Genomic DNA, 23,622 nt, shown 5'->3' with positions numbered 1-23,622 from the left:
TGGACAACGACAAAGTATACCTTATAAGCCCAGCTAAACCATTCCCATGGGCCAGATGTCCCTACCCCGCAATCGTCTAGCCGGTAAATATTAAGGCTGGTTCCAAGCTTGGCCACGAGGACCATGCTAACAGCCCTGGAGCAAATCGTAGATACCGTGACCCCCATCTAATGGCTTCCTCATTAAGCCGGGGCAAAAAGATAAATGGCCCAAATGATTTCCCTTGCTGGACTAGAACAAAGCTTCTTCTCCAGGTGCATGTAGTGGGGAAACGGTATAAAGACCAATGTTGCATACCCATAGAATGAATCTACAAACTGCTCAGTTTTCTCGATTCCAAATCGGGGCAATCAATGGAGAAAAGCATGGAGAAGCAAGGCCTCAGCATAGGCTCGTGCGACAAACTCGAAAATCATGGGCTCGGCACATACCAGGATGAACAGCTATACCAATTGGGGTACAAGCCTCAGCTGCGCCGCACGCGCAAGCTGTCGAGCATGCTGTTCATGTCCCTGTCAATTGCCTCTATTCCCTATGGTATCGGCAGCGCCCTCATCAACGCCGTATATGGCGGCGGCCAACTCTCACTCTTTATTGGACTTCTGGTGGTGTTGGCACTGGATACCTGTGTGGCACTGTCTCTTTCAGAACTCGCTTCAAGATATCCTACCTCATCTGGTATTTACCACTGGTCATTCCGGCTCCTGAAGACCAGTGGGAGCAGAAAGCTGGTCTCGTTTGTCACAGGCTGGATCTGGCTCATCGGAAACTGGACCATATCGCTTTCTGTGAACTTCGGGATCGCTTCTCTCATCGTTGCAACTGTGTCCATCTTCTATCCTGCCTGGACGGCCTCCGACTGGCAACTCCTTCTCATCTTCTACGCTATCTGTCTCGTAGTGTTCATGATATGCTTTTTCGCCGACCACCTCCTTCCTCTCATCGACACACTCTCCGCAGCGTTTTCAGTCGTTACATGCATCACACTCGCCATAACCCTCCTCGTCCTTGCAAAAAACGGTCGTCACGATGCCTACACAGGCTTTGTTGGGTATGACCCCAGCTATTCCGGTTGGGAGGAGCATTTCACCTTTTTCATCGGCCTACTGCCTCCAGCCTACGCATTCTCCGCACTGGGAATGGTGACCTCCATGGCAGAAGAATGCACAGACCCAGAAGTTCAAATTCCCACAGCTATCAGCCTGGTACCCGTGGTCGCCGGTGCTGCGGCGCTAGTATTCACTGTACCAATTTGCTTCACGCTTCCACCGCTAGTGGACATCATTGCCGCCCCATACGGCCAAGCCCTGCCATATATCATCCATGTGGTGACAGGCTCACCTGCGGCGTCAATCGTCCTCATGATGCTCGTTTTATTCGTCGCCCTTTTCTGCTCCATCAGCATCACAACCACCGCCGGGAGATGTACCTGGGCCTTCTCGCGTGACAATGCAATCCCATTCTCACACCTTTGGTCATCCACTGTCAGGGACAGCCCACTGGCAGCGCTATGCTTGGTTACGGCTGTTGAGATGCTACTGGGACTCACCTACCTCGGAAGCAGCAGTGCATTCACGGCTTTTGCATCTGTGGGTGTGATTGCGTTGGCTGTAGCGTATGCGATTCCCATCGCGATCAGCTTGTTTGTTGATCGCCGCGTGGAAATTAGTCAGTCGCGCTGGAAGCTGAATCCTCTCATTGGAAAGACGGCGAATGTTCTTGCGCTGTTGTGGATTGCTTTCCAGGTTATTCTGTTCAGCATGCCTGTCACACTGCCCGTCACTAGTGAAACCATGACCTATGCGTCGGTTGTGTTTGTGGGTTGTGTTGCTTTAAGTATGGGCTGGTATATGCTCTATGGGCGGAGATGTAAGAATTCACCTTCCCTTAACTCGAGGATGAAGTACTAACTTGGATACAGATTTCAAAGGCCCTCTAGAGGAAGCTGAGCACTCTTAACTTGGAATTGAATTTATATAGCTTGTTTGTTATTTATGTTGACATACCCTTAAGAATTATATTTCTAGCACTACTCTCAACGTAATCAACAAATTTATATTACAATCCAAATGTTCGGCAATTGGAGCCGCTTTTCGACAATCTTGCCGAAGCTACGATTGGCATCTACGGACCAGACCACGCTTCAACCCTACACTGGTGGGCCGAGCATATGATGTATCTCCAACGGTTCACCACATTGGGAAGACCAAGGAGAAAGAGCAAGATACGAGAGTTCCCGAATTGCGGGGAAGCCACATCCAATGATAGGGCGCGAAATGCAGCCCCACCCACAGTACCCAAGCGGGGATTTCCACAATGTAAGCCTCTTATCGGTAGATACTATACCTAAACAGGCGGACGCTTAAACTGTCTGGTCAGGCAGGTCGTGTGTGGCCAAAATATTTGCCTAAATGGGCTTAGTGGGTTTAGCATACTCTATCTAGAGTGCCGGTCTAGGACATACAACATGGCAGGTATACACACTTTATTTAAGAGCACCTGCTCGCCATCAGGTATACTACAAGTGTTACCGTCGACAAACTTCAACATTGGACGAAACAATGATTCCTGCCAATCTCGCCCTTCCATCGGGCGCCCTTCCCTTCCTAGGGCTACTCATGTCCATCCTCACATGGCTAATAGTGAAATGGCCAATTCACCGTAAATCCAGTACTCCTCATGTACAACAACCGGAGAAAGAGCCATTCATCAAACCACTTCCTAGCCCTCATCCTGATGATCCGACTTCAAACGATCCCAAATTGTATCGTCCGTTCCGGCATGGACCCAACTTCATTACGATGGGAATTCGCAAACTGCACTGGGACAACTGGATCGAAATGGATTCCTACTTTCTTCGATACCACGATATGAAAGCAGCGGAATTGAAGAAGGATTTCAAGGAACACGTCAAATATGTCGATAATGCAGTCACGAGAGATGCTTGTTTCGAGCTCAATGAGGAATTGGTCCGTCATCTCACACATCGCTATCCCAAAACCTTCCGATTGGAAGGAGGGAAAGTGCATAATAGCCTTACTGGAGAGGCGTTTTTATTCCCAGCAGGTACGCTCAATTCTGATCGCTCCTGCAAAAGGGATTTCGGCTGACTTTCAAACATAGCAACCCCCGACGAGGCTCTTGCAACATCAGCTCTGCTGGTTCAGGATGATCTAGTGCTGATGATAAAGAATGATGGTATGTTTTCTTCGCTTGAGATATTCGAAATGTCCAATCCTAACACAATACAGACGGAGAATACCACCTCGACGCAGCCGCCGTCTGCCTCCCCGGCTTCTGGCGCCTCAAGGAGAAATTCCGCATGTCCCTAGATACGCTTCACTTCGAGGCCGGCGTTCCTCATTATGCTGCAAAGTTACAAAAAGCCATGAATAAGTTCATGTTGAAGCTTACTCCGGACAAGCCAGTGGAGAGAAATAATGTATGTTTAACTCTCCTCCTGCCCCATTAATCGAAGAACATATAGTTCTAACAAAAGCCACAGTTCTTCATTCAACTCGATGACGGACTCCACTGGTCCCACCGCATGGGCGATCAACAAGGAACAGAAGTTGCCTGTTCGTTCCCCATTCCCTACCTCAATGGATAAAGCAAAAACTAACGATATTAATCACCAGCATGGGCCACTGCCAACGGCAAAGGTCTGACCATCGACGAGATCCATTTCCGCTCAGAGAGACAGACACTACGTCGGCTGCCACGCTCGGGGGCAATTTTGTTTACGATTCGTACGTATTTCGAGCCGGTGACGAAATTGGCTCAGGAGCCTTATATTCCTGGTCGATTGTTGGAGGCTATTCGGAATTGGGATGAGACTGTTTCTTACTATAAAGGCAAGTCTAGTTGGGATAAGATCTTAATGCCGTATCTAGATGAGCAGGATCGGTTGCAGAAGGAGCGGGGACTTGTGGACGGAACTGAGGGTGAATTCCCTTATTGAATGAGCTTTTGTGTTTTTTGAGTGGAGGGTGGGAATCGAGCTCTTGTATATATCCAGAAAGTATATGCCCAATTGAAAACGCCAAAATATAAACAGTGACAGTGCACCTTTCGAGAGGGCAGTGATAGTAGGTGTATCTAACGGCATTGGCCATGACTAGATACGCGGCGGAGTAGGTCATTTTTAACTTGATCTTATAGTGTTATACCGCCTGACTTGATTTCATCAAGGCGTAGACCGTGTTTGTAAAACTATGATCAAACATGTCATCTCACATTCTCAGGTCCATGTATATATGACTCTCTCTATGGGACAGAATCTTCTCCCCTTCAACCACGCAACCCAATCGACCAGTCTCTCAACTCAAATCCAGATATGTCACATGCTCCTTCCACCCTTGCCTGGGTTTCAGCATACTGGAGAGTGGAGGAGGAAGTTGATTAATGGCCCTCATGGCTTCGGAGCAACTCGGTCTACCGAGCTCATCATTTTCTCTCTCATGGCTTGGTTTTCAGACCGCAACTAGCCATGTCAGCTATCCTCGAGTTGTTGTTTAGGATTGAGAACCTTCTTCTCCTTCAATTCTTCCTCAACGACCCGTGCTCTCAACGACCCACCTTCCCCGGTCTGATGTTAACATCAATGAATATATCACCGAACAGAAGGCACATTTCGTCGAAACTCGGCTGCCGAAAGAGCAGCAGGAGAGATTCGCCATTTTGAACAGGGGACAAACGCTTCCTCGCACGAAAAGCCACTTGAATACCAGATTTATTCAATTCATTACCGTCACAACTTGATTTATCATCAAAGACCAAGAAATCGATGATGTCAAGAGAACGCTTCTCGCAGCGTTTTCAAAGAAGAGATCAGATGAACTTCCTCCCTAGCGACCAGGTGTTGATCACTATATCACTATTGAAGCAGAAGCACAGCCAGTATACTGCATTTTCTAAAAACCATCTCTTAAAGAACTGAACGCAGCGAAGGGGTACATGATAAAGAATCTAGCAAAGGGTTCATTGTGCCGAGTTCAACTCCGCACGCTTCACCGGTTTCGATGGCTTAAGGCACACCAAGATCGGATTTGAATAAGAAGTGAAAGAAAATTAACATATGTCTAAGGAAAAGTAGGAGATCTCATATTAGACCTTTAGTGGGCAAAACGCAGAGTGCACTGTACATAAATTAGTATGTCTCGTTTCTCCAACACGCACCCTTCTCTCATGGACCACATATGCTGATCATGGCATGGGGTGCTCGAAAAAATGGAGCAGCCTCCGGACTTACAGAGACAGATTCGGAGGTCCGGGAAAGAGATTCATTCGCTCGGTGTTGTGCATAATGATATCCGCCTGCCTAATTTACTATGGAATGTCGAGTTGCAGCGAGTGTTGTTCATTGACTTTCATCGGTCGAGGTTGAGTCGTCGGCTGAAGAACAAGCACCCAGGATCTAGTAGAAGGCCCTCTGAGGAACTGCGGCAGCAATCGCTAAAACGAGTGCGTATGGCATGAGGATTTTAATATGTCATTTGGATATATTGAAAATTATGAAGTATAAAACAATAGTACATGTAGATATGATCATTTCTGCTTAATATACATCGCAATTGAAAAACGCTTCCGACTGCCATTTTGGGACACTATTGTACATTTGTATAACACACACATAACCCTCTCTACTGCTTCTGCTCAGTCTCAGTCTTCTCTGATACCTGCGCAGCCTCGTTCACTTCAGTAGCCTCGCCAATATCATTCACCTCCCGCACTCCGCGGAACTCCCTCATACCCCCGATCGACTCGACATTACGCTCAGCGCCCTGGCGTTGATTGTAGGAGTTCTTCCTCTCCAACTTCTTCTGCTGGTGACGCTGGTGGTCCTCAGGGCTCAAGACCTTGCGCTTAGCAAAGCTGACAACCAGCTTGCGGCCGTAAGGCGCCTTGCGAGAGAGAACTTCCTTGGCATGGGTAGCGTTGCTCTGATCGGCAAAGTCGATGTGTCCGAATCCACGGGGCAAGCCTGTGCGACGGTCGACGGGGATGCGGACATCGGTGATACCGTGAATATCTTCGAACAAATCCTGCAGGTCCTGGTCCGTCAATTCGTAGGGGACGTTGCCGATGTAGAGGGTCTTGCTGGGCTTGGCCTCGGCCATGGATCTGTACGTTGTGTTGGAGAACTGCACAACCACCTCGCGGCCTTCCATAATGCCTCCGTGCTGTTGCGTGATTGCTTCTGTGGCTTCCTCAACGGTGCTGAAGGTAACGTAGCCGAAACTGTAAGGGAGACTGGGTCAGTGTCTGGTGGGTTTTCGGCTGCATTGCTGCTGCTGTCAATCGTCGGTCTTGGAAACTCACCCTTTGCTCAGTCCACGGGCATCGTGCACGATCAGCGCGTTCTCAACGGCACCAAATTTCTCAAATTGCTTGCGCAGGTCCTCCGCGGTCACGTCGAAGAAGAGGTTGCCGATGTACAGGGTGGTCTTCGGTACGGGGCCATCGCTCATATACTGACGTCGGCGTTCTTTTTCTTCTCTAGGCGGGCTTGGTCCGGACTGGATGCCTCGGGTGTGACAGACTCAACATATCTAATCGGAATTCGTGGACCGCTTTCATTGGTCGAGTTTAACCGTGTCTGTGTGATGGTTGGGTAGGCGAACCGAGCGGCGAGTATCGGAGTGGAACCTGTTGAGCGCAGCACTGCGCTAGAGGCGGTGATTGATGAGCGAGAAGCGACTGGGGACAATTGAAGCCGAGAAACGGCCCGGCGGAAGCAATGCCTGAAAATGAGTTGTTTAGCAACTGGCAATCTTCAAATGTTGCAGCAGAGATCGAGAGAACATGAGATATAGGGTCTCGGGTTCGGACTCGGATTCTGCATTCAATATGACTCACATCTTGAGAATTAAAATAACACAAGATGTGTTGATCTTGTATTAGAAATAATATGTTGATTGGAGAAGAATTGCGCGAAGCCAGATAACTTTTTCCCGGGCAGATAAGTCCCGACACGTGACTGATATAGCGCCAATTATAACAAAATAGATCAAAGCAATCAAAAGCATTGGACTAGACTTTATATAGAGTATATTCAGGGTTTGCAGATGAAACACGAATTAAAGGTGAGATTTGATTGCTCAGAGTGGAAATAAATGACAGTAGCCTCATGGTATGATACATTAAACAATCCCAACACCAACAGAATCCATCAAAAGACAACATATTTTCTCAGATCGCCTGAAATCCTCCACCAAAATGGCGATCATAGTCGCTAGCACGTATACCTATCCATCCAGTAAAGAAGAAGTAGAACTTACTTTGTTACTTCAAGTCATCCGATCAAGGAACCAATAAAACATTTCCAGGTATCAAAGACGCCCAGCGCAAAGCATTTTTCTGGCAAAAACAGGAGAGAATAAATCATGTAGAATACCAATACATCTCGTTCATTGGGGACCTTGGCCCCGGCCATCGTTTTGTTGAGGCATTGGCGTCATGCCGTATCCTGTTAATGGTACACCTCCACTATCGGGACTGTTGGAGGATGCTGAGTACATTGTCGGTTGCCGTGGAAGACCACTAATTGATGGCACCCGCCCTGAGGTCAGAGAACTAGATACTGAAGGCTGTGACATGCCTCCAGACTGTGGGGTTGCTTGGCGCTGTGCATCAATCATAGGCCAGAATTGATTGGTTGTGTCGAGGGTTGGGTTTTGGATGTATGTGTCCCAAGCATCCTGATATCAACATGTTAGCACTGAAACCCAAGTCCCAAAGAAGAAAAAGACTTACCCAATCCAGATTAACCTGCATGTCTGGCATCTGCCCGAACATGCTGCTAAAGGGTGAAAGCACACCCGGCATTTCGGCCGAGGCGCCCGCGCCACCTGCTCCTGTTCCCATTGGCGAATCTCCCATCTTGAACATGGGATCAGCAAATGGTGGAGGGCCCGGGTTCATCGGGCTCATTCCGCTGCTCAGCAGTCCGAGGGTCATTGCCGCATTCTGCTTCTCATCTTGAGGCTCAAAAGCAGCTCCAGCGCTATTTTCATGGCCTGGGACCGACATTTGCAGCTTGCTGAGCATCACACCCAGAACGCTGGATGCTTTCCATGCTTCCATGCTCTCATCACACGACTCATCCCAAATTTCTTTCGAGAGTTGGATCGCGGCAGTCATTTCATCGCGCCGCTCTCGGCCCCATGTGTACGTGTCTCCCGATGGCCGGCCGCTCACCTGCAATGACAGGCCATGGTATAGGTCGAGACTAACAATGGTGGCTGCTAGCAAGAAGTCGGCTGAACTGAGGGAAGTTACTCGGCTCTGGCGACTGCGGAGGCGTCCGTTGCGCGTTTCCGCGTGCAGGATCGCCTGGACTTGCAATAACTCCATTGCTGAGTCGATACATGTCCTTCGAGAATAGGTGAAACGAGGATTTTCTCGAGCGCGAACCAGATACGGGCGATGAAGCACACACTGAGCTTTGTTGTATACGGCCATTACCTGTACAAACGGTTAGTATAGATGCAAATTGCGGCCGCTTTCAGGCAACTTACGTCAAATCGCGACATGATAATATTAATAGGATCCAACTGGCACTCCTCCATAGGCCGAATATGCAAGTGCTCAGGGATCAAGTCCCTTGCCTGTCGGAGTTCCGCGTCGATTTCCATCACCTTTTCGTATGGCGCCGACGAGACAGCAGAGTTTTGTTCAACCACACGACCGAATGCATACGACAGGCGCGCCTTAGCAATCAAATACGATATCGGTGTTGGCTCGTTCAATTGACGGGGGGCGGAAGCTCCTTGCAGTCTTCATCGAAATCATCATCGTACAAATTCCGTGGTAGCTCGGTATCGCTATCTGTACCCCGGATCATGCCCGGCAACCCGACCTGGTATGAGAATAGAAGGTCGGCTTGGCGCACAAAGGTCCACACTCGCCGTCGCATCTCACCCTGGAAAGGTGTGATGTTTGGGAACATTTTGGAGTCACGGTGGTATCCCGATCGCATTGCTAGGCGAACAACAACGCCAGTCATGACCCAGATCGAGATGTCCGCCTCTCGGGTCTGAGAGTAATCGCCATGCAAATGAAACACAAGCGCTTCAATCAAAAAGGGGTGAGGTTTCGTGTAGTCAGCCAATGTCAAGCACTGTGCTACAGAATTTCGGAATCCCCCAGCCATGTCCATGGACTTGCCCCGGAATTCAGGTGGCTCATCGCCTTCGCGGTGGTAAGATAGCATTGCCAATCTCATCATTGCAAAGAGCATGGCAATCCAAACGAGCTCGGTCGCGGCAGGATCCTCCCAATGTTTATTATACTAACAGAGTCAGAGTCTGGGCTCACAATGAACTTCTTCTCCGGGAGCTTACCTGTGCTTGGAAGGTGGGCCCATGAAGAACATCTATAAAGTCAGTATGAAAATCACGGCCTATGGGAACGGCAAATACTCACGGGTTGCAGGGTCATAGCAATTGAAATAGCGAGCAATAAGAATGTCGGTTGTATACTTAGAAGGCAAGCCAGTCATGATCTCGGAACGGCTCATCGGTTTATTGATACCAAACAACATAGTCGAGCCTGGTGTATCAGTAACTGGTCGGGCCGCTTTGACTTTCTCAAGTTGCTCATCTATTTGCTTCTTGTGCGTTGTGAAGAAACTTCGCACCTCGGAGATCTATTCGCCAGGTTAGAAAGACTCGGATTTGATCAAATCTCCAAAACTTACATCATTCAATACAGACGCCCAATGAGCGTCACTGATGTAATAAGACTTGTTATTGTCCATCTTCATGATACCAAATGACTTCGTCACCTGGTCCGTTTCACTCTCTTCAGCGCCCTCCATACCCTCCTCTTCGATATCGAGGTCATGGGAGAACCGAGTCGAACCCCCACTACTTTCCCCGGAGAGCGCCGCCATTGCAGCAGCCGGACCCGCAGACTGAGAGCCGTTTGTCATTAACGAAAGAACCAAGCCTTCTAACCGATCGATGCGGTTTTGCATATCATCCGGTGTATTGGACGACTGCTGAGATGAGTTCTTTTTGCGCGAGTTGGGCTGCGCGTAATTACATGAAGCAGCATCTCCTCGTTTGATGCAGTTTTCGCAAGGATTCGTACGATTGCATTTCAGCCTGGAACCGTTAGAAAAAGAAGGGATTTCAGCCATGTCTTGAATGCTTACTTTCTGTGCCGACAAGGCCCACATGACAAAGGTACCCGGTTTCGTTTCCGGACGACTCTGTAATCTGGAGAGTGGCCAGCACTCGAGGAGTTTGTAGAAGGAGGTGTCGGGGTCATTTTGGTGGAGAATGGCATTATCGGTAATCAAATTGTTGCAAAGTCGTCGGTAACTGCAGGCACAGATGATGCAGTGCACGTCAAGTCAGGGACCAGCCGGGCGGGGTTCTCAAACACGCTGTCACAGTCCGCACAGCCCTAAGACCGAATCAAATGTGCCACTCGGTTGTACTGCGAGCTCATTCAAACAACCTTCTCGTTCTGGTTGCAAGCCCACTCCTGAATATCTGCGCGGGGTTCCGAAAGCAATACTGTTTCCTTCCCTAGTCGTAGCAACGTATGCACAGTTTGGCGCAACGTCAATGCCAGAGGATTTGGCTCGTGTCGTTAGGCAACCGCGCCAGACCTAGAATTTGAGATGTGGTTGATGGTGTTCGCGAGTAATGTGAGCGGTCGGGGGGTGTGATATAGGCCGCACAATATCACTAGACAAATTGTGGGGCAATGCGATGTACGGATGTGCGTTGTCGAAGCTTGCGATGTGCGATGGCGGAAGGAGGGGTGGATGCCGCGTGGGTGGATTAGCGTGGTCGGGGGGCCAAAATCAGACTCGGAAGAATATAGAGATATTTTGATCCAAGTGTCGCGATCAGGGTATCAGGGTTCCTTTTCGAATCAATAGCAACAACGAGATGATGAGAAAATGAAGCTCGACACCAGGTGGAGGCCCCGACGAAATGATGATTAATCCGTTATCTCCGATTTTTGCTTATCCATGGATCCCCAGATGATCTCACTTGGGCACGTATCCATCCATCCCAAATTAACACCAATACGTAGGAAGCGGAAAATATATATCTTCATGTTATGAAATGGTCTATTGGCTTCTATTCGATACACCGATACTTTCTTCCCTCTTGTGAAGGCTGATCCAGTCGATGCTCTTAACTCCGATACCATTTCGGTTCATTCTCATTTTTGCTATTAGGCTTTTTTTCCCCCTAGACTTGATGCCGATTGGCTAGCTATACGACGATCAGTGACTCATAGGCCAAATTCAATTAAACATGCAAACAACATAACTATGTCTCGAATTCTAGCAAGCTGATCTATCCAACCCCTTGCGCCTCGGATCTACTCCGCCCGTGTAAGAGACATGGTGTTAAACAAGAGAGAGATATCTACAACATAGAAGTCAGAGTCAAACTAGACATAGCATGTATATATCCAGGTGCTGCTCCCCAACTAGTATGACAGTATGGGTACAGTCTGGTATACCATCTATTATACTTTATATAGTCCGTCACTTACATATCTCCCCCGATCATCTAGCTTCAATATTAGTGCTTGTTTATAGAGGGTGGGTATTCTAGGTTTAAGCTTAAAAAAATGTTTTAGATGTTTTAGGCTTACTTCTCTTCTCGTCTTATCGCTATTCATTCTTTAGGTAATTCTCTTTGTAAGTAACCTTGGAACTTTGCGATGTCGAATACATATTCTTCCAAAATTCACCCCAAATCCATCCACGAAGATGAATACACCCGTTCATATTCACGACCCCATTGTTTTCATCTAATTGACATTTCCAATCCCAAATCCGGATAACTAGCATGCATTTGTTTATGAAAGAGAAGGCGTCCCTGCAGAATGCAGTGCTAGTAATATAGAAAACCACCTCTACCAGTAAACCCAGCTTTCTAACACCACAATTCAGGCCATGTCAACCTTTTCAACAATGGGCTTTCCCTTAAGGACGTTTTTAAAGCTGACAACCCATCCCTCCCGGCCGAGTCCACTGCACTTGTACCCTCCAAATGGCATATCGTGAGCTGTAGTTGGGCTAGTGCAGTTAAATCCAGCGGTTCCAGGCTCCTCTTCATCGCTTTTTCGTCCTCTCGTGTCGCTAGGAACAGGTGGGTCGGACAAAGGATCCATTATCTTGATCGATCGTCTCTGCCCCCAAGGACATCTTACCAGCTTTCTTTCCCCTTTCAGAGACTTGTGCTAGCTTTTGAATTGTTGAGCTTCTATACTTGGCTTTTGTTGTATGTAGCCTATGAATATTAAGAACTTCGGAGCGTGTCTAGCAAATGACGCCGTTAGCACACACAGTGTTCCTTAGATAATTTCTAGGCAATGTACGTCTTGTGACTTGTTTATGAGAATTCAAAGTACCAAGTATTTCTCTAGATTTGCGGTATTGAAATACAAATTTAACCCTGTTGCGCTGCGAAAAGGGTCCTCGGTTGTTGAATGTCGTTCCAGATGCCGACGCACGGGCTGCAATCCAAGACGGTGTATATACTTTGCATGCGCTAAATATGGGGACATAGCCTTATTACGTTCTAACGGACTCGTATTGCGGGGTTTGACGAATGGAAGACTTGTACAGAGTAATGCTTTCTGGTCGAGATATCTCACATGCCTACCCAACGACCATAGTTCATCGGATCCTGACATGCACAACTGCCGATCGAAATTCTTTGTGTGCGTCAAAGCATCTTGAGATAATGGGCTTCTTCTAGCGGGGAAGATTATATATATTGTGTGATGTGGTCCTATATAGAACGTGCCCTCCTCATGGCTCCTACTTTGAACTAGATCTAAGCAATCGGACACAATTATGGCTATCATCATATCGGCTTTCCCTAATGCTGCACTTTACTATGTTGTCTATGCAGTTCCTCCTCTGCTCCTACTTTACCTTTCACTCAATTATTTCTACAATTCGCTACACACCTTTCCTGGCCCTTTCTGGGCACACCTGACCGATATTTGGCGATATATTGATGTCAAGGGTCGACGTCCTGAGCTTACACACATAGCTTTGCATCGCAAGTATGGCGATATCGTGCGCCTTGGGCCACGCACTTTGTCCTTCGCGGGCCCAAAGGCAACGAAGGTGATCTACGGTCTAAACAAAGGATTCACCAAGGTAGTGATATGCCGACCCCAGAAAGATTTACAGATTTTAATTGAGAGGATAGTCCGAGTTTTACCCAGTACAAATGACCGTTTCTAAAGGCGAGCCATTGCCATCGCTGTTCTCTACTCTGGATGAGAGCTTCCATGCGAATCTCCGCCGTTCTGTCAACCATGCGTTCTCAATGAGTTCGTTGGTACAGTATGAACCAATGGTCGATGAGACAACGGAAATTTTCCTCGATCAAACGGACCGACTCTTTGCTGATGGAGCCACAGTGTGCGATTTCGCACGATGGCTGCAATTCTTTGCCTTTGATGTTATTGGAAGCATCACGTATAGCAAACGCCACGGGTTTATCGAAAAAAACGAAGACATTGATGGCATCGTCAGTTCGCTGGCAAATATCTTCGATTATTCTGCCCCTGTTGGTCAGATGCCATGGCTAGATAAGCTATTTTGGAAGAATCCAATATTTGATCTCCTTCAAAAATTGGGTTTATCAGATAATTCGCATCCTGTGGCCATCTTCGCAAAGCACCGCATGGAAGAACGCATGTCAGCAAAAGTTGCTGTAACAGGGCCGGGATCAAAGGATGATCTTCTCACCATGTTCCTCAAGGCGGGTGAAGCCCGTCCAGATTTCATGACGAACAAACGAATCCTTACCATGGCCGTCTCTATGGCCTTTGCCGGGTCTGAAACAACCGCCATCAGCATTGCAGCTGTGTTCTACTATTTGCTCAAGAACCCAGAGTGCCTAATACAGATTAGGCAAGAGCTGGATGCTGCCGTGGACAACGGGACGATCGTGAACCGCCCAACAGGACTTGTCTCATGGGCAGAGTCGCGGCAGCTGCCTTATCTCGATGCCTGCATAAAGGAAGCTTTCCGTATGCATCCCGCTGCAGGACTTCCTCTGGAACGTGTTGTTCCTGCGTCGGGGGTGGAGATCTCGGGACATTTCATTCGCGGCGGAACAATCGTTGGCTGCAGCCCTTGGGTTATTCATCGCCGGACAGACATCTTTGGTCCAGATGCCGACATATACAACCCCGATAGATGGATTACTAGTCCGCGGGATCAATTAAAGGTTATGGATGGAATGATGCTCCAGTTTGGTGCCGGTTCGAGGACCTGCATTGGGAAGAATATCTCTCTAATGGAGATTTATAAAATTATACCTAGCTTTTTGCGGAGGTTTGAGGTATGTTTTCTTTTTTCTGCATGAGCAGATACTAGTGATACTGAGTTACTTTGATAGGTACAACTGGCACATCCTGAGCAAGAATGGAAACTGTGGAATGCATGGTTTGTACGTCAACACAACTTCAAGACGATTTTCACCCCGAAAGAGATTATAGTATAAATGCCATCGGTCATTTCTATCTTAGATATTGAAAGCGGAAATCATTATATACTGTCATATTAACAAATGCAATTCTCATGAATCTCAACGGCAGACATCCTGCTATCTGAAGGATTGTCAGCTTTAAAAAGATACATCCTGGGGTGATACTGGAATGTACATATATTAGATAGTTGATGTTCTCTCGTACAGGATATAGAAAAATAAGGAACAAGAAAAGAAAAGAAAAATACACGTCCAAAACCAACACCAACCAACCAATCAACCAACCAACGCCAACATCTATGAACGTTTAGGCTGCAACATGAACCAACGCTATCCAGTGGCTCCGTTATGGCGAGGCGGATGAAATTATTGGGTATCCTTGCACAAGAAATCCTGGAACTTATAGCGTCTTCACATATACGGATACTCGAATGTACACGTAGAGCTACAGCAGCCAACGGAAATATATACTAGTAAAACATATTACGTTTTCTATCACAAAAATAGACTGCCGCTGTCCTATCCCTACATGTATCTACCGGTCGACCGCAGGAACTACAAACAGTAACAATACTAAAGCTCGTGTGTTTTTTTTTTAAAAAAAAAAGCCGGTAGAAAAGATGTGAAAAATGATCCTATTCCTATATCAATAACTATGTATATACATGGCACATCCTTCTCACATTGTACTACCTATAAATGTGTACTAGGTGATGGTAATGATAGTAGAATCACAACGGGTAAAGGTGACGAAGTGTCAGTCACATCATTCACAGCTAGAAGCTTGTACAACTACTTAAATCGATGTATATAAGTGTAGTACTACCCAATTGGCACCCTAGTCATTACAGTCACACTATATACCCTTGTTACCTGGGGCACAGCAAACAAAAATCCTGGTGATGAACAAACGATACATCACTCCAAATACTTAATAGGCCGTCTATCCCCCATTCCGCCATTCCCCGCTATCTTTCCTTTTTTTTATTTTGACATCTTCAAACCCGTATAGCCATCTTTATCTGAGTTTATCTTATTATGAGTGACAATCGGGGACGTGGACGAGGTGATCGTGGAGGTGATCGTGGCCGTGGTGATCGAGGTCGCGGTGCCGATCGAGGTCGCGGTCGCGGCGAAAGTCGCGGTGATTTAGCCTTCCGCCCCGCAGGTAGAGGCGATGGAAATCGTGGAGACTTCCGAGGTGATTTCAGAGGCCGAGGTGGTGACAGGGGTCGTGGAGGCGACTTTCGAGGAGGTGATCGTGGAGGTCGTGGCAGAGGTGGTGGTGATTTCCGCGGCCGCGGTGATTTTCGTGGTAGGGGTGATTTCCGCGGCGGCCGTGGTGGAGGGCGTGGAGGTGGTACAAACTTTGGCCCGCCTATCTTCAGGTTTGCCTCTCACTCCTCGCTGCTTTTTAAACAAATCTAATCCTTCGGCTATAGACAGGGCGAAGCTATCCCACCACCTAATGCCACCGTTACCAAGACCGAAAATGACCTCGCCAAAGCTCTTGCTGTGAGCGGCCAGAAGACCCCCAGGCAGGCAAAATATCCCGAGCGTCCTGGTTACGGCACAGCTGGCAGAGCGGTGACTTTGTATGCGAACTACCTGCCGCTCACCCTGCCTAGCAAGCAGCTGTTCCGCTACCATATTGCCATTGCAGCCGACTCTGCAGGCCGAGCTGCCCCTGTGGGCAAGAAGGCCCGACACATTGTGCGTCTGCTGTTGGAGGAGCATTTCCCACAACAGAAGAACAGCATTGCGTCGGACTTCCGGTCTACCCTAGTCTCGTGCGTCAAATTGACCGAGGGTAAATTCGATGTGCGATACAAGGAGCACATGGATGATGACTACCTGGATCCTCCCCGGGTGCACCAGGTTACCTGCCAGTATACTGGTGAGGTCAATCCTGCTGACTTGGTCAACTACCTGACCTCCACCAACGCCGGTGCCATGCTTGAATCCAAGTCTGAGATTGTGGCTGCTCTCAACATGATCATGGGTCACCACCCCAAGACGGACGACCAGGTCGTCTCTGTCGGAGCCAACAGACACTACAGTCTGCGTCAGGATACCATGGAATCGTTCAATCTTGGCGGTGGTCTATCCGTCCTGCGTGGATTCTTTGTCAGTGTGCGTGCCGCGACTGCTCGTGTGCTCTTGAACGTCCAGGTCAAATATTTGGCCTGTTACAACGAAGGACCTTTGGTGAACGTGATCCAAGGCTATGGCAATAGGAACACTTATCGTTTGGAAAAGTTCCTCAAGAGCCTCCGCGTTCGCATCACCCATATCACCCGCAAAAACAGTCGCGGCCAGCCCCGGCCCCGCATCAAGCCTATCTATGGCCTGGCCAACCGCGGTGATGGTGGCTCTTCGCCCAACGCACCAAAGGTTCCCCGCCACGGCGCTGGTCCCCAAGATGTGCAATTCTTCCTGGCTGAATCTACCCCTCAGCCTGTCGCCGTGCCTAATGGGCCCGAGCCCAAGGCTAAGAAGGGAAAGAAAGCGCCCAGGGCCGGTCCTGCGGAAGCCGGTCGCTACATCACCGTTGCGGACTTCTTCAAAAAGGGTCCGTCGATCTTCACTTTTCCTTCATTTTTCCTTCGACTCCCTTCCTCCTCGCGTTATGCTGACTTCCTTCCCTCTTAGAGTACAACATGGCGCTGAATGCAAACCTCCCAGTGGTGAATGTCGGGTCTCGTGACAGACCTGTCTATCTCCCCGTTGAGGTCTGCGAAGTCGAGCCTGGCCAACCAGCCAAATCCAAGCTTTCTGGCGATCAGACGGCCAGTATGCTCCGCTTCGCCGTTATGGGTCGAAAGCCGGGTCAGAACGCCCAGTCGATTGTCATCAAGGGCGTGGGTGTGCTGGGGCTAGGCGAGCCTTTGAATGCCACACTAGTAAGCATTCCCTTGCTCCAAAGATTTGCCAAGTATCTAACCTTCCCTTTACAGTCTGCTTTCGGTGTTAACTCTTCCACTGAGCTGATCACGGTTCCTGGACGCGTTCTCCCCGCCCCAAATGTCACCTATAAAGACGGAAACAGGATCAAGGAAATCAGGACTCAATTTGGCAGCTGGAACATGCGCCAGATCCAGTTCTCCAAGGCGGCAACCATGGAATCCTGGACTTATCTCTATATTGATCAAGAGGGCTCCCGGCCAGTTTTCCAAAGCCCAGATCAGCTCAATGCGTCTCTGGTAGGACTCAGAAAGACTCTCACGGATATGGGAATGGTTGTGGCCCCCCACAAGGAAGGCAAACGTGTTGTCCTGACCGGCAAGAACGACGCCTACGAGCTCGAGCAAGCCGTCCTCGATCTACAAAACCAGCACAACCCAATCTTCATTCTGGGTATACTCTACACTAAAGACACTGGCATATACAACTGCGTCAAGCAAGTCTGCGACGTTCGCTGCGGAGTCCGCAACGTGAATGTCCTCGCAGAGAAGCTCGCCAACTCCAACGACCAGTACAATGCCAATGTGGGCCTGAAAATCAACCTCAAATTAGGCGGTGCCAACCAAGCCCTCCGCAACAAGGACCTCGGCATAATCGCCGAAGGCAAAACAATGCTAGTCGGCATCGACGTAACCCACCCGTCGCCAGGGTCCGCCAGCACAGCCCCCAGTGTGGCAGGCATCGTCGCCTCGGTCGACGCAACGCTCGCGCAGTGGCCCGCCGAGATCCGCGTCCAAGGCGCCCGCCAAGAAATGGTCGCCGACCTAGAAACCCTCCTCGCCTCGCGTCTCCAGCACTGGCGCAAACTAAACAAATCTCTCCCGGAGAACATCATCGTCTACCGCGACGGCGTCTCAGAAGGCCAATACAACAAGGTCATCGACGAGGAACTCCCGCTTCTCCAAGAAGCATGCAAGAAAACCTACCCAGCAGACCAGACAAAGAAAGGCCTCCCGCGCCTGGCCATCGTCGTCGTCGGAAAGCGCCACAACACCCGCTTCTATCCAACTACAGAGCAGGACTCGAACCGCGAGAACCCAATCCCCGGCACAGTCGTCGACCGCGGCGTCTCCGAGGCCCGTGACTGGGACTTCTTCTTGCAAGCTCACTCCGCCCTCCAGGGCACTGCCCGTCCTGCTCACTACTTCACCGTCTGGGACGAGATCTTCTACCCCCGCTACCCGGCTAACAGCTCCGGCCCCGGCGCGGCTGATGTCCTCCAGGACCTCACGCACAAGATGTGCTACATGTTCGGTCGTGCGACGAAGGCGGTTAGTGTCTGTCCGCCGGCGTACTATGCCGATCTGGTTTGTACACGTGCTCGCTGCTTCTTGAGTGATCTGTTCGATCCTATGCCCGTTGATGCTTCTGGTGGTAGTACCAGTGGCACGGACGGCGTGGCGGATATCGAAACGCGTGATGTTAAGATCCATCCTAATATTGCCGAGACTATGTTCTACATCTAAGTTGGTGATTTGGTTGAAGCTGTGGTTTGTCATCTATTTGATATCTATCATGCGTGTTGCGTATCTTTTGGAATCTACATGACTTGACTTGAATGGATTTGATGGTGGTGGAATTGGAATTGGAATTGAAACAATTTGGTGGAGGAATGAAGGATATCATGTTTTGGACCTGGAATACCTACTTACATTCGCTCGCTCATCCTCGGTCTTTGGAAAATATCGTTTGTGATATTCGTCTCGGGCTGCTTCGATACTTGGACATCGGAGACTGAACGAGATTCACATCTACTTTACTATTTTGGACAACAACTTAGCTGTGAGACTCAATTGAATCTTCAAACGATAACATCTATGATCCCTTGGTAGGCGTGTACTATAGTGTTCTACGCTACCTAATGTAGGAGAGCTTTTACGAATCAGCTGGAAGAATCAAAGTAAAAAAACCATAAAATTAACAGATAAACGAATCCCGCTCTCGTGGAAATAAACTTGTACACTAGTAACATTTCGAGACAAGGTACAGAAAGGTAAAAAGAAAAAGCAAAAGGAAGATAGACAAGAAGGCAAAGGGGTTGAGGGTAGTACACGCAGGCCAGGCATTCCACACTCGACTCCAACTGCAAGTTCCAAGCGCAAAGTAAAGGGGAAGCGTTCGGCCTCTTTTTTTTTGGTATTTTTGCAGTTTCAAGGACAATGTCCAAAATTCATGCGGGTATCGATACATAGCTCGTGATCAGAAAGAGTCGGCCGTTGCTTATCGTATAACAGGAAGACGGAGCTGAGACGACTTCTCCGTTGACAAGGGATACATATGCAGTATCAAGCTAAGCCCTAGACCGGTGCTGGCTCACTTAGTTGTTTCCATGGTTCCAGCTGGGCTGGTTGTGACCGAGAGGGTTGTGCTGCGCAGTGGCATTCCGCCTAACCGGCTCGGGGGACTGGTCATCGTAGTTATCCCAGTGGGACTCCATCATCTTATTGTGCGCGGTATGTTTCTGGGTAGGCTCGGGGGACGGTTCGTCATAGTTACCCCAGTGTGACTCCATTGCCTTATTGTGCGCGGTATGCTTTTGGGTAGGCAGGGGGGACTGTTCGTCGTAGTTACCCCAGTGTGACTCCATTGCCTTATTGTGCGCGGTATGCTTTTGGGTAGGCAGGGGGGACTGTTCGTCGTAGTTATCCCAGTGGGACTCCATCATCTTATTGTGCGCTTCATGCTTCTGGGTAGGCTTGTTCTCCTTGGCAGCGGGCTCGTCCGCCATCTCGAATTGCGAAACGAAGTTCTTCTTGCGGTTGGCAACGTTGGCGCCTGTTGACAGGGGCTCGCTCTTCTGCTCGCGCTCGGAGAGCTGGGGCCCGTCATTGTCGTCGAAGAGGCGGTTCTCGTAGAGGCGCTTGCCGCGGCCCCCGAATGAGCTGATGATCCGTCCCTCGTCCTCGGTTTCTTCATCCGTCAACTCGAAGTGGCGGTCTGCATCGCGACGGGGCTTGGTCACGTTCAGCTTGGTTTGGGGGGATCCGGTGCCTTCTTCGTTATCGCCGAAGCCAAAGTGGCGCACTTCTTGTCCGCGTGCGGCGCGCGAGCTCTTCACGGGGGTCTCGACGTCATCGAAGTCCCAGTGGGTTGCGTGTTTGGTGTTGGCCTGTCTGACTTCTGCCTTGACCTCGCGCTCCGAGTTATCGCCGCCGAGCTCGAAGTGGTTGTATTTTCCAGGGGCGGATTTGTAGAAATGGCGGTCTTCGTCGACAGGTCCTGTGCGGGCCTTTTCGTCCTCTTCCTCGACCCGGGGAGCCCTGCGCTTGGACTTCGATGGCGAGTCGGGCACATCGTCATCCTTCACGAAGATATCGCTGAAGTTGCGCTGCGCAGGTCGCGCAGACGAGGGCGCAAAGGGAGCCACATGGGCAGGAACCTTCTTGGTGGGGGACAGAAGTTCATTCAAGGAACCCGCTCCGTAGGGGTCTTGGGTATATCTCTTGCTGGGAGTGCTGGAGGATGTAGGTCTGGGGGGTTCCGCGCGACTTTCGAGCTCAGCGATCTCCTTGCTCGGCGAGAGAAGCTCAGTCAGGGAGCCGGCTGAGTAGGGATCTTTGATGCGGCGCTTCCCCGGGGACGAGGGGCGGTGGGGGAGTTTGGTCTCTGTTTTCTGAGAAGAAGGCTGCGAGGGTGCCGCACGCGCCGTCTCGGCGGCTCTGAGGAGACGGAGTTGGTCTTTTCCATCACGAACGGGCCATTGGCGTCCGCGCGCTCCAATAACCTCGACTTGCTTCAGCAATGAGGCCTGATCCCAGTAAATTCGGATCTGCTTGATCAGTTGATTGGCGTCGAAGTGGACGATGTGAACCTGCAGGATGATGCATTAGCTTTCGATAACGCGACGCGCGTCGGGGAATTTACCGTGGGGAAAGTCGCGACACGGTCGGCCAGGAAATTATCGTCGAGCGAGGGGAGATAAACCCCACCACCCTCAGTGAATTCGAGGGTGGTCTCCATGTCTAGACATAGCGAGTCTGAGCCTTCAATGGCGCTGATGACCTGGTTCGATTTCGTCTTGACCACCTTTGCGTTCTTCAACACATGAGTGATGACATTGTCGGCCTGCTCGAACTTCGTCGTGGTAGGAACATAGATCATGGACACATCGTCGGCCAATTTAGCAGTCCTGGGGTTATCCAGGAACCGCTGGTATTCGGTCTTGAAGTAGGACATTGTCAACAACCGTATAGAGACAGGGGTTTTTTGCAAGGAGGAAGATATTCCAGAGAAGACAGCTACTCTAGAATGCTCTAGACGTAAGCTAGACGAGATTGAAGTTACAAAGAAACTATTTTTCAATTAAGAAGAGAAAAGAAGGAGAGAAGGAGAAGGAAGCGATGGTTGTTCTACGAGGCCCAAGTGCGGGAGTCCAACACAAAATAATATACAGGGGAAACGCTAGATCCAGTTAGTACTCGGTACCTTGCATACAAAATATATGCAAATGTAAAATAAAATGAAAATGCAAATAGAAAACGCGTTGAAATCCCTGAAATCATATGAAAACACGCCAGTGTTTCACCATACGGGGCCCAGGCGTGGGGCTTGGCTCTACCGCGTCTCTCCGGCAACTGGAGAATCTGGAGAATACACTTTAAAGGCTTCAGCCTCTACAGGGGTATGGATTGCACAGGGTTAGACATGCAACATAATGTACATTGTACATTTCAGTACTGGAAATGCACCTCAGGGGTTGACACGATCTCTAGCGAGTCAGAAGTCATTTCAGTCTGCAATGCCGATCAAATCAGACACTCTCAAGTAGAAGACATGATCGGTCTTTCATTGAAGTATAGCCATTCAAGTCAAAAGTATGGCATGTGTACCGAGCAGGGACTTGTCAAACTCCAGCTCCTGACCGGCCAATTCTTTTTTTCCTGTTAGGCAGTAAAGCCATCCCAAGCACTTGCCGTATCTTCGAGGGACGATAGATCGTATGGTAAATTATCGTATTGGTGAAAAAGGTGGGTATGTGTTGCAATCGTGTCTCATTACAAAGGTCTGTTAAAGAAAACCGCGTTAGAAAGGTCATATGCGATGGGCGCGGTTCGAACGACTTACCCAAGATAATCCTCCTTGATGGTGCCAATAGCATTGATAGCAGCCACGTCGGGCTTGACACCGAGGATCTTCAACCGCAGACTGGTTCCTTTCTCAATCACTTGATCGGCATGATCAGTGTATTGCGGCGGCACGGTGTTCGGCTCCCACTTGATATCGGAGGGGATGTTCTGATGGGCTGTCAGCAGGAAACTCAGAGATCCGAGGTCAGAGCAAACAAAAACATACCTTTCGTGCAATGAAGACAGACAATGGGCCCGCCAGGGTAAAGATACCCGTGGGCTTAACAGAAGTAACAATGGCATCGACCTAAGCTCAGTCAGCAGGAATTCGAACGTAACAACCTGGGATCCCAAGCGCATACCGTCTCGCCACGGAACGGCTTCCAGATGATCGCACGATATCTGATAGTGTATTCCGCCTGTCCGATTCCAGGCATCACGCGCCCCTCGCCAATATCAACCATGTCCATGACACAGATCACAAAGTGATCACCTGTGCACCGTCCCTCTTCCTCCTCGTTGAGTCGACCGATGAGGTACTCTCGCATGTTGGGTCCGAAATAGGACGGGTGCATCGAGATCACCTTGGTCTCTTCTTTGAGGAAGAACATCGTCGCGGTTGTGGTTGGATAAAAATGCGCTAATATCGAAGTGCGGAGTGGAAATAATCAAGTCGCTTTCGGGACAGTGATGCTGTCAATCGAGGTCGAGGGACGGCGTTTTCGACCACGCGCTCATGACCTGCAACGGTGAAGCACAAACAAGATGTGGCTGCCAGAAATGAGCGAAATGAGATCCGAGTAGCCGTGGGAGTGGCAGAAATTGTATCTGCCTTGGATCTTGAACGAGGAGGCAGATACAGTTGCTGCAGGCGCAAGCTTTCCCTTCGTAAGAGCATCTCCGGTCTGGTGGGCCAAGTTTGGGTGAGTGGAGTCACGTGGTACGATTCTTGAATGGTGGGAAGTTGACTTGGTATTTGCACGTTTAAAGTCATTGAAACTTCATTTTGCATTTGATACGTTGCTATCTGAAATAGGTAGTCAGTAGTGCGCTCGACGATAATTTACCCTTGACCGGGTGGGGGATTGCTTCTTATATGA

At 49.3% G+C, this 23,622-nt stretch overlaps 10 protein-coding genes across 10 annotated transcripts; 5 read left to right on the top strand and 5 right to left on the bottom strand.

Moving 5' to 3' along the window:
• Positions 1–365: 365 nt before the first annotated feature.
• On the top strand, positions 366–1,959 carry N7471_009285 (uncharacterized protein; the record flags this gene model as incomplete). The annotated part of the gene is made up of 2 exons (XM_057282004.1): positions 366–1,869; positions 1,922–1,959. The coding sequence occupies 2 exons, from the start codon at positions 366–368 to the stop codon at positions 1,957–1,959; spliced, it is 1,542 nt and encodes a 513-aa protein (XP_057132887.1).
• Positions 1,960–2,561: 602 nt separating this feature from the next.
• N7471_009284 (heme-dependent oxidative N-demethylase family protein) lies at positions 2,562–3,961 on the top strand (the record flags this gene model as incomplete). Its single annotated transcript, XM_057282003.1, has 5 exons — positions 2,562–3,066; positions 3,124–3,198; positions 3,252–3,442; positions 3,506–3,578; positions 3,639–3,961. The coding sequence occupies 5 exons, from the start codon at positions 2,562–2,564 to the stop codon at positions 3,959–3,961; spliced, it is 1,167 nt and encodes a 388-aa protein (XP_057132886.1).
• A 1,268-nt stretch (positions 3,962–5,229) lies between these two features.
• N7471_009283 (uncharacterized protein) lies at positions 5,230–5,478 on the top strand (the record flags this gene model as incomplete). Its single annotated transcript, XM_057282002.1, has 1 exon — positions 5,230–5,478. One exon carries the CDS (start codon positions 5,230–5,232, stop codon positions 5,476–5,478), a length of 249 nt encoding a protein of 82 aa, XP_057132885.1.
• A 164-nt stretch (positions 5,479–5,642) lies between these two features.
• On the bottom strand, positions 5,643–6,470 carry N7471_009282 (nucleic acid-binding protein; the record flags this gene model as incomplete). The annotated part of the gene is made up of 2 exons (XM_057282001.1): positions 5,643–6,240; positions 6,322–6,470. 2 exons carry the CDS (start codon positions 6,468–6,470, stop codon positions 5,643–5,645), a joined length of 747 nt encoding a protein of 248 aa, XP_057132884.1.
• A 939-nt stretch (positions 6,471–7,409) lies between these two features.
• N7471_009281 (uncharacterized protein) lies at positions 7,410–10,293 on the bottom strand (the record flags this gene model as incomplete). Its single annotated transcript, XM_057282000.1, has 8 exons — positions 7,410–7,700; positions 7,756–8,466; positions 8,520–8,711; positions 8,756–9,292; positions 9,345–9,376; positions 9,427–9,649; positions 9,701–10,109; positions 10,160–10,293. 8 exons carry the CDS (start codon positions 10,291–10,293, stop codon positions 7,410–7,412), a joined length of 2,529 nt encoding a protein of 842 aa, XP_057132883.1.
• Positions 10,294–11,925: 1,632 nt separating this feature from the next.
• On the bottom strand, positions 11,926–12,150 carry N7471_009280 (Aldehyde dehydrogenase N-terminal; the record flags this gene model as incomplete). Its single annotated transcript, XM_057281999.1, has 1 exon — positions 11,926–12,150. The coding sequence occupies one exon, from the start codon at positions 12,148–12,150 to the stop codon at positions 11,926–11,928; it is 225 nt and encodes a 74-aa protein (XP_057132882.1).
• A 688-nt stretch (positions 12,151–12,838) lies between these two features.
• N7471_009279 (cytochrome P450) lies at positions 12,839–14,507 on the top strand (the record flags this gene model as incomplete). Its single annotated transcript, XM_057281998.1, has 3 exons — positions 12,839–13,150; positions 13,203–14,345; positions 14,403–14,507. 3 exons carry the CDS (start codon positions 12,839–12,841, stop codon positions 14,505–14,507), a joined length of 1,560 nt encoding a protein of 519 aa, XP_057132881.1.
• Positions 14,508–15,669: 1,162 nt separating this feature from the next.
• Positions 15,670–18,922, top strand: N7471_009278 (putative RNA interference and gene silencing protein (Qde2); the record flags this gene model as incomplete). Its single annotated transcript, XM_057281997.1, has 4 exons — positions 15,670–15,852; positions 15,939–17,064; positions 17,145–17,395; positions 17,450–18,922. 4 exons carry the CDS (start codon positions 15,670–15,672, stop codon positions 18,920–18,922), a joined length of 3,033 nt encoding a protein of 1,010 aa, XP_057132880.1.
• Positions 18,923–19,773: 851 nt separating this feature from the next.
• N7471_009277 (uncharacterized protein) lies at positions 19,774–21,796 on the bottom strand (the record flags this gene model as incomplete). The annotated part of the gene is made up of 2 exons (XM_057281996.1): positions 21,321–21,796; positions 19,774–21,267 (listed from the first exon to the last, which is right to left on the bottom strand). Exons 1-2 carry the CDS (start codon positions 21,630–21,632, stop codon positions 19,774–19,776), a joined length of 1,806 nt encoding a protein of 601 aa, XP_057132879.1. The 5' UTR covers positions 21,633–21,796.
• A 654-nt stretch (positions 21,797–22,450) lies between these two features.
• N7471_009276 (DNA-directed RNA polymerase II subunit RPB7) lies at positions 22,451–23,133 on the bottom strand (the record flags this gene model as incomplete). The annotated part of the gene is made up of 4 exons (XM_057281995.1): positions 22,451–22,460; positions 22,521–22,690; positions 22,749–22,829; positions 22,885–23,133. The coding sequence occupies 4 exons, from the start codon at positions 23,131–23,133 to the stop codon at positions 22,451–22,453; spliced, it is 510 nt and encodes a 169-aa protein (XP_057132878.1).
• Between the last annotated feature and the right edge of the window lie 489 nt (positions 23,134–23,622).

The sequence above is a fragment of the Penicillium samsonianum genome, assembly GCF_028829775.1.
Source record: "Penicillium samsonianum strain IBT 33392 chromosome Unknown utg000005l_segment0_segment0, whole genome shotgun sequence".
Classification (NCBI taxonomy): Eukaryota; Fungi; Ascomycota; class Eurotiomycetes; order Eurotiales; family Aspergillaceae; genus Penicillium; species Penicillium samsonianum.
Note: the sequence above shows the minus strand (reverse complement) of the source record. Positions and strands in the feature narration are given on the sequence as shown.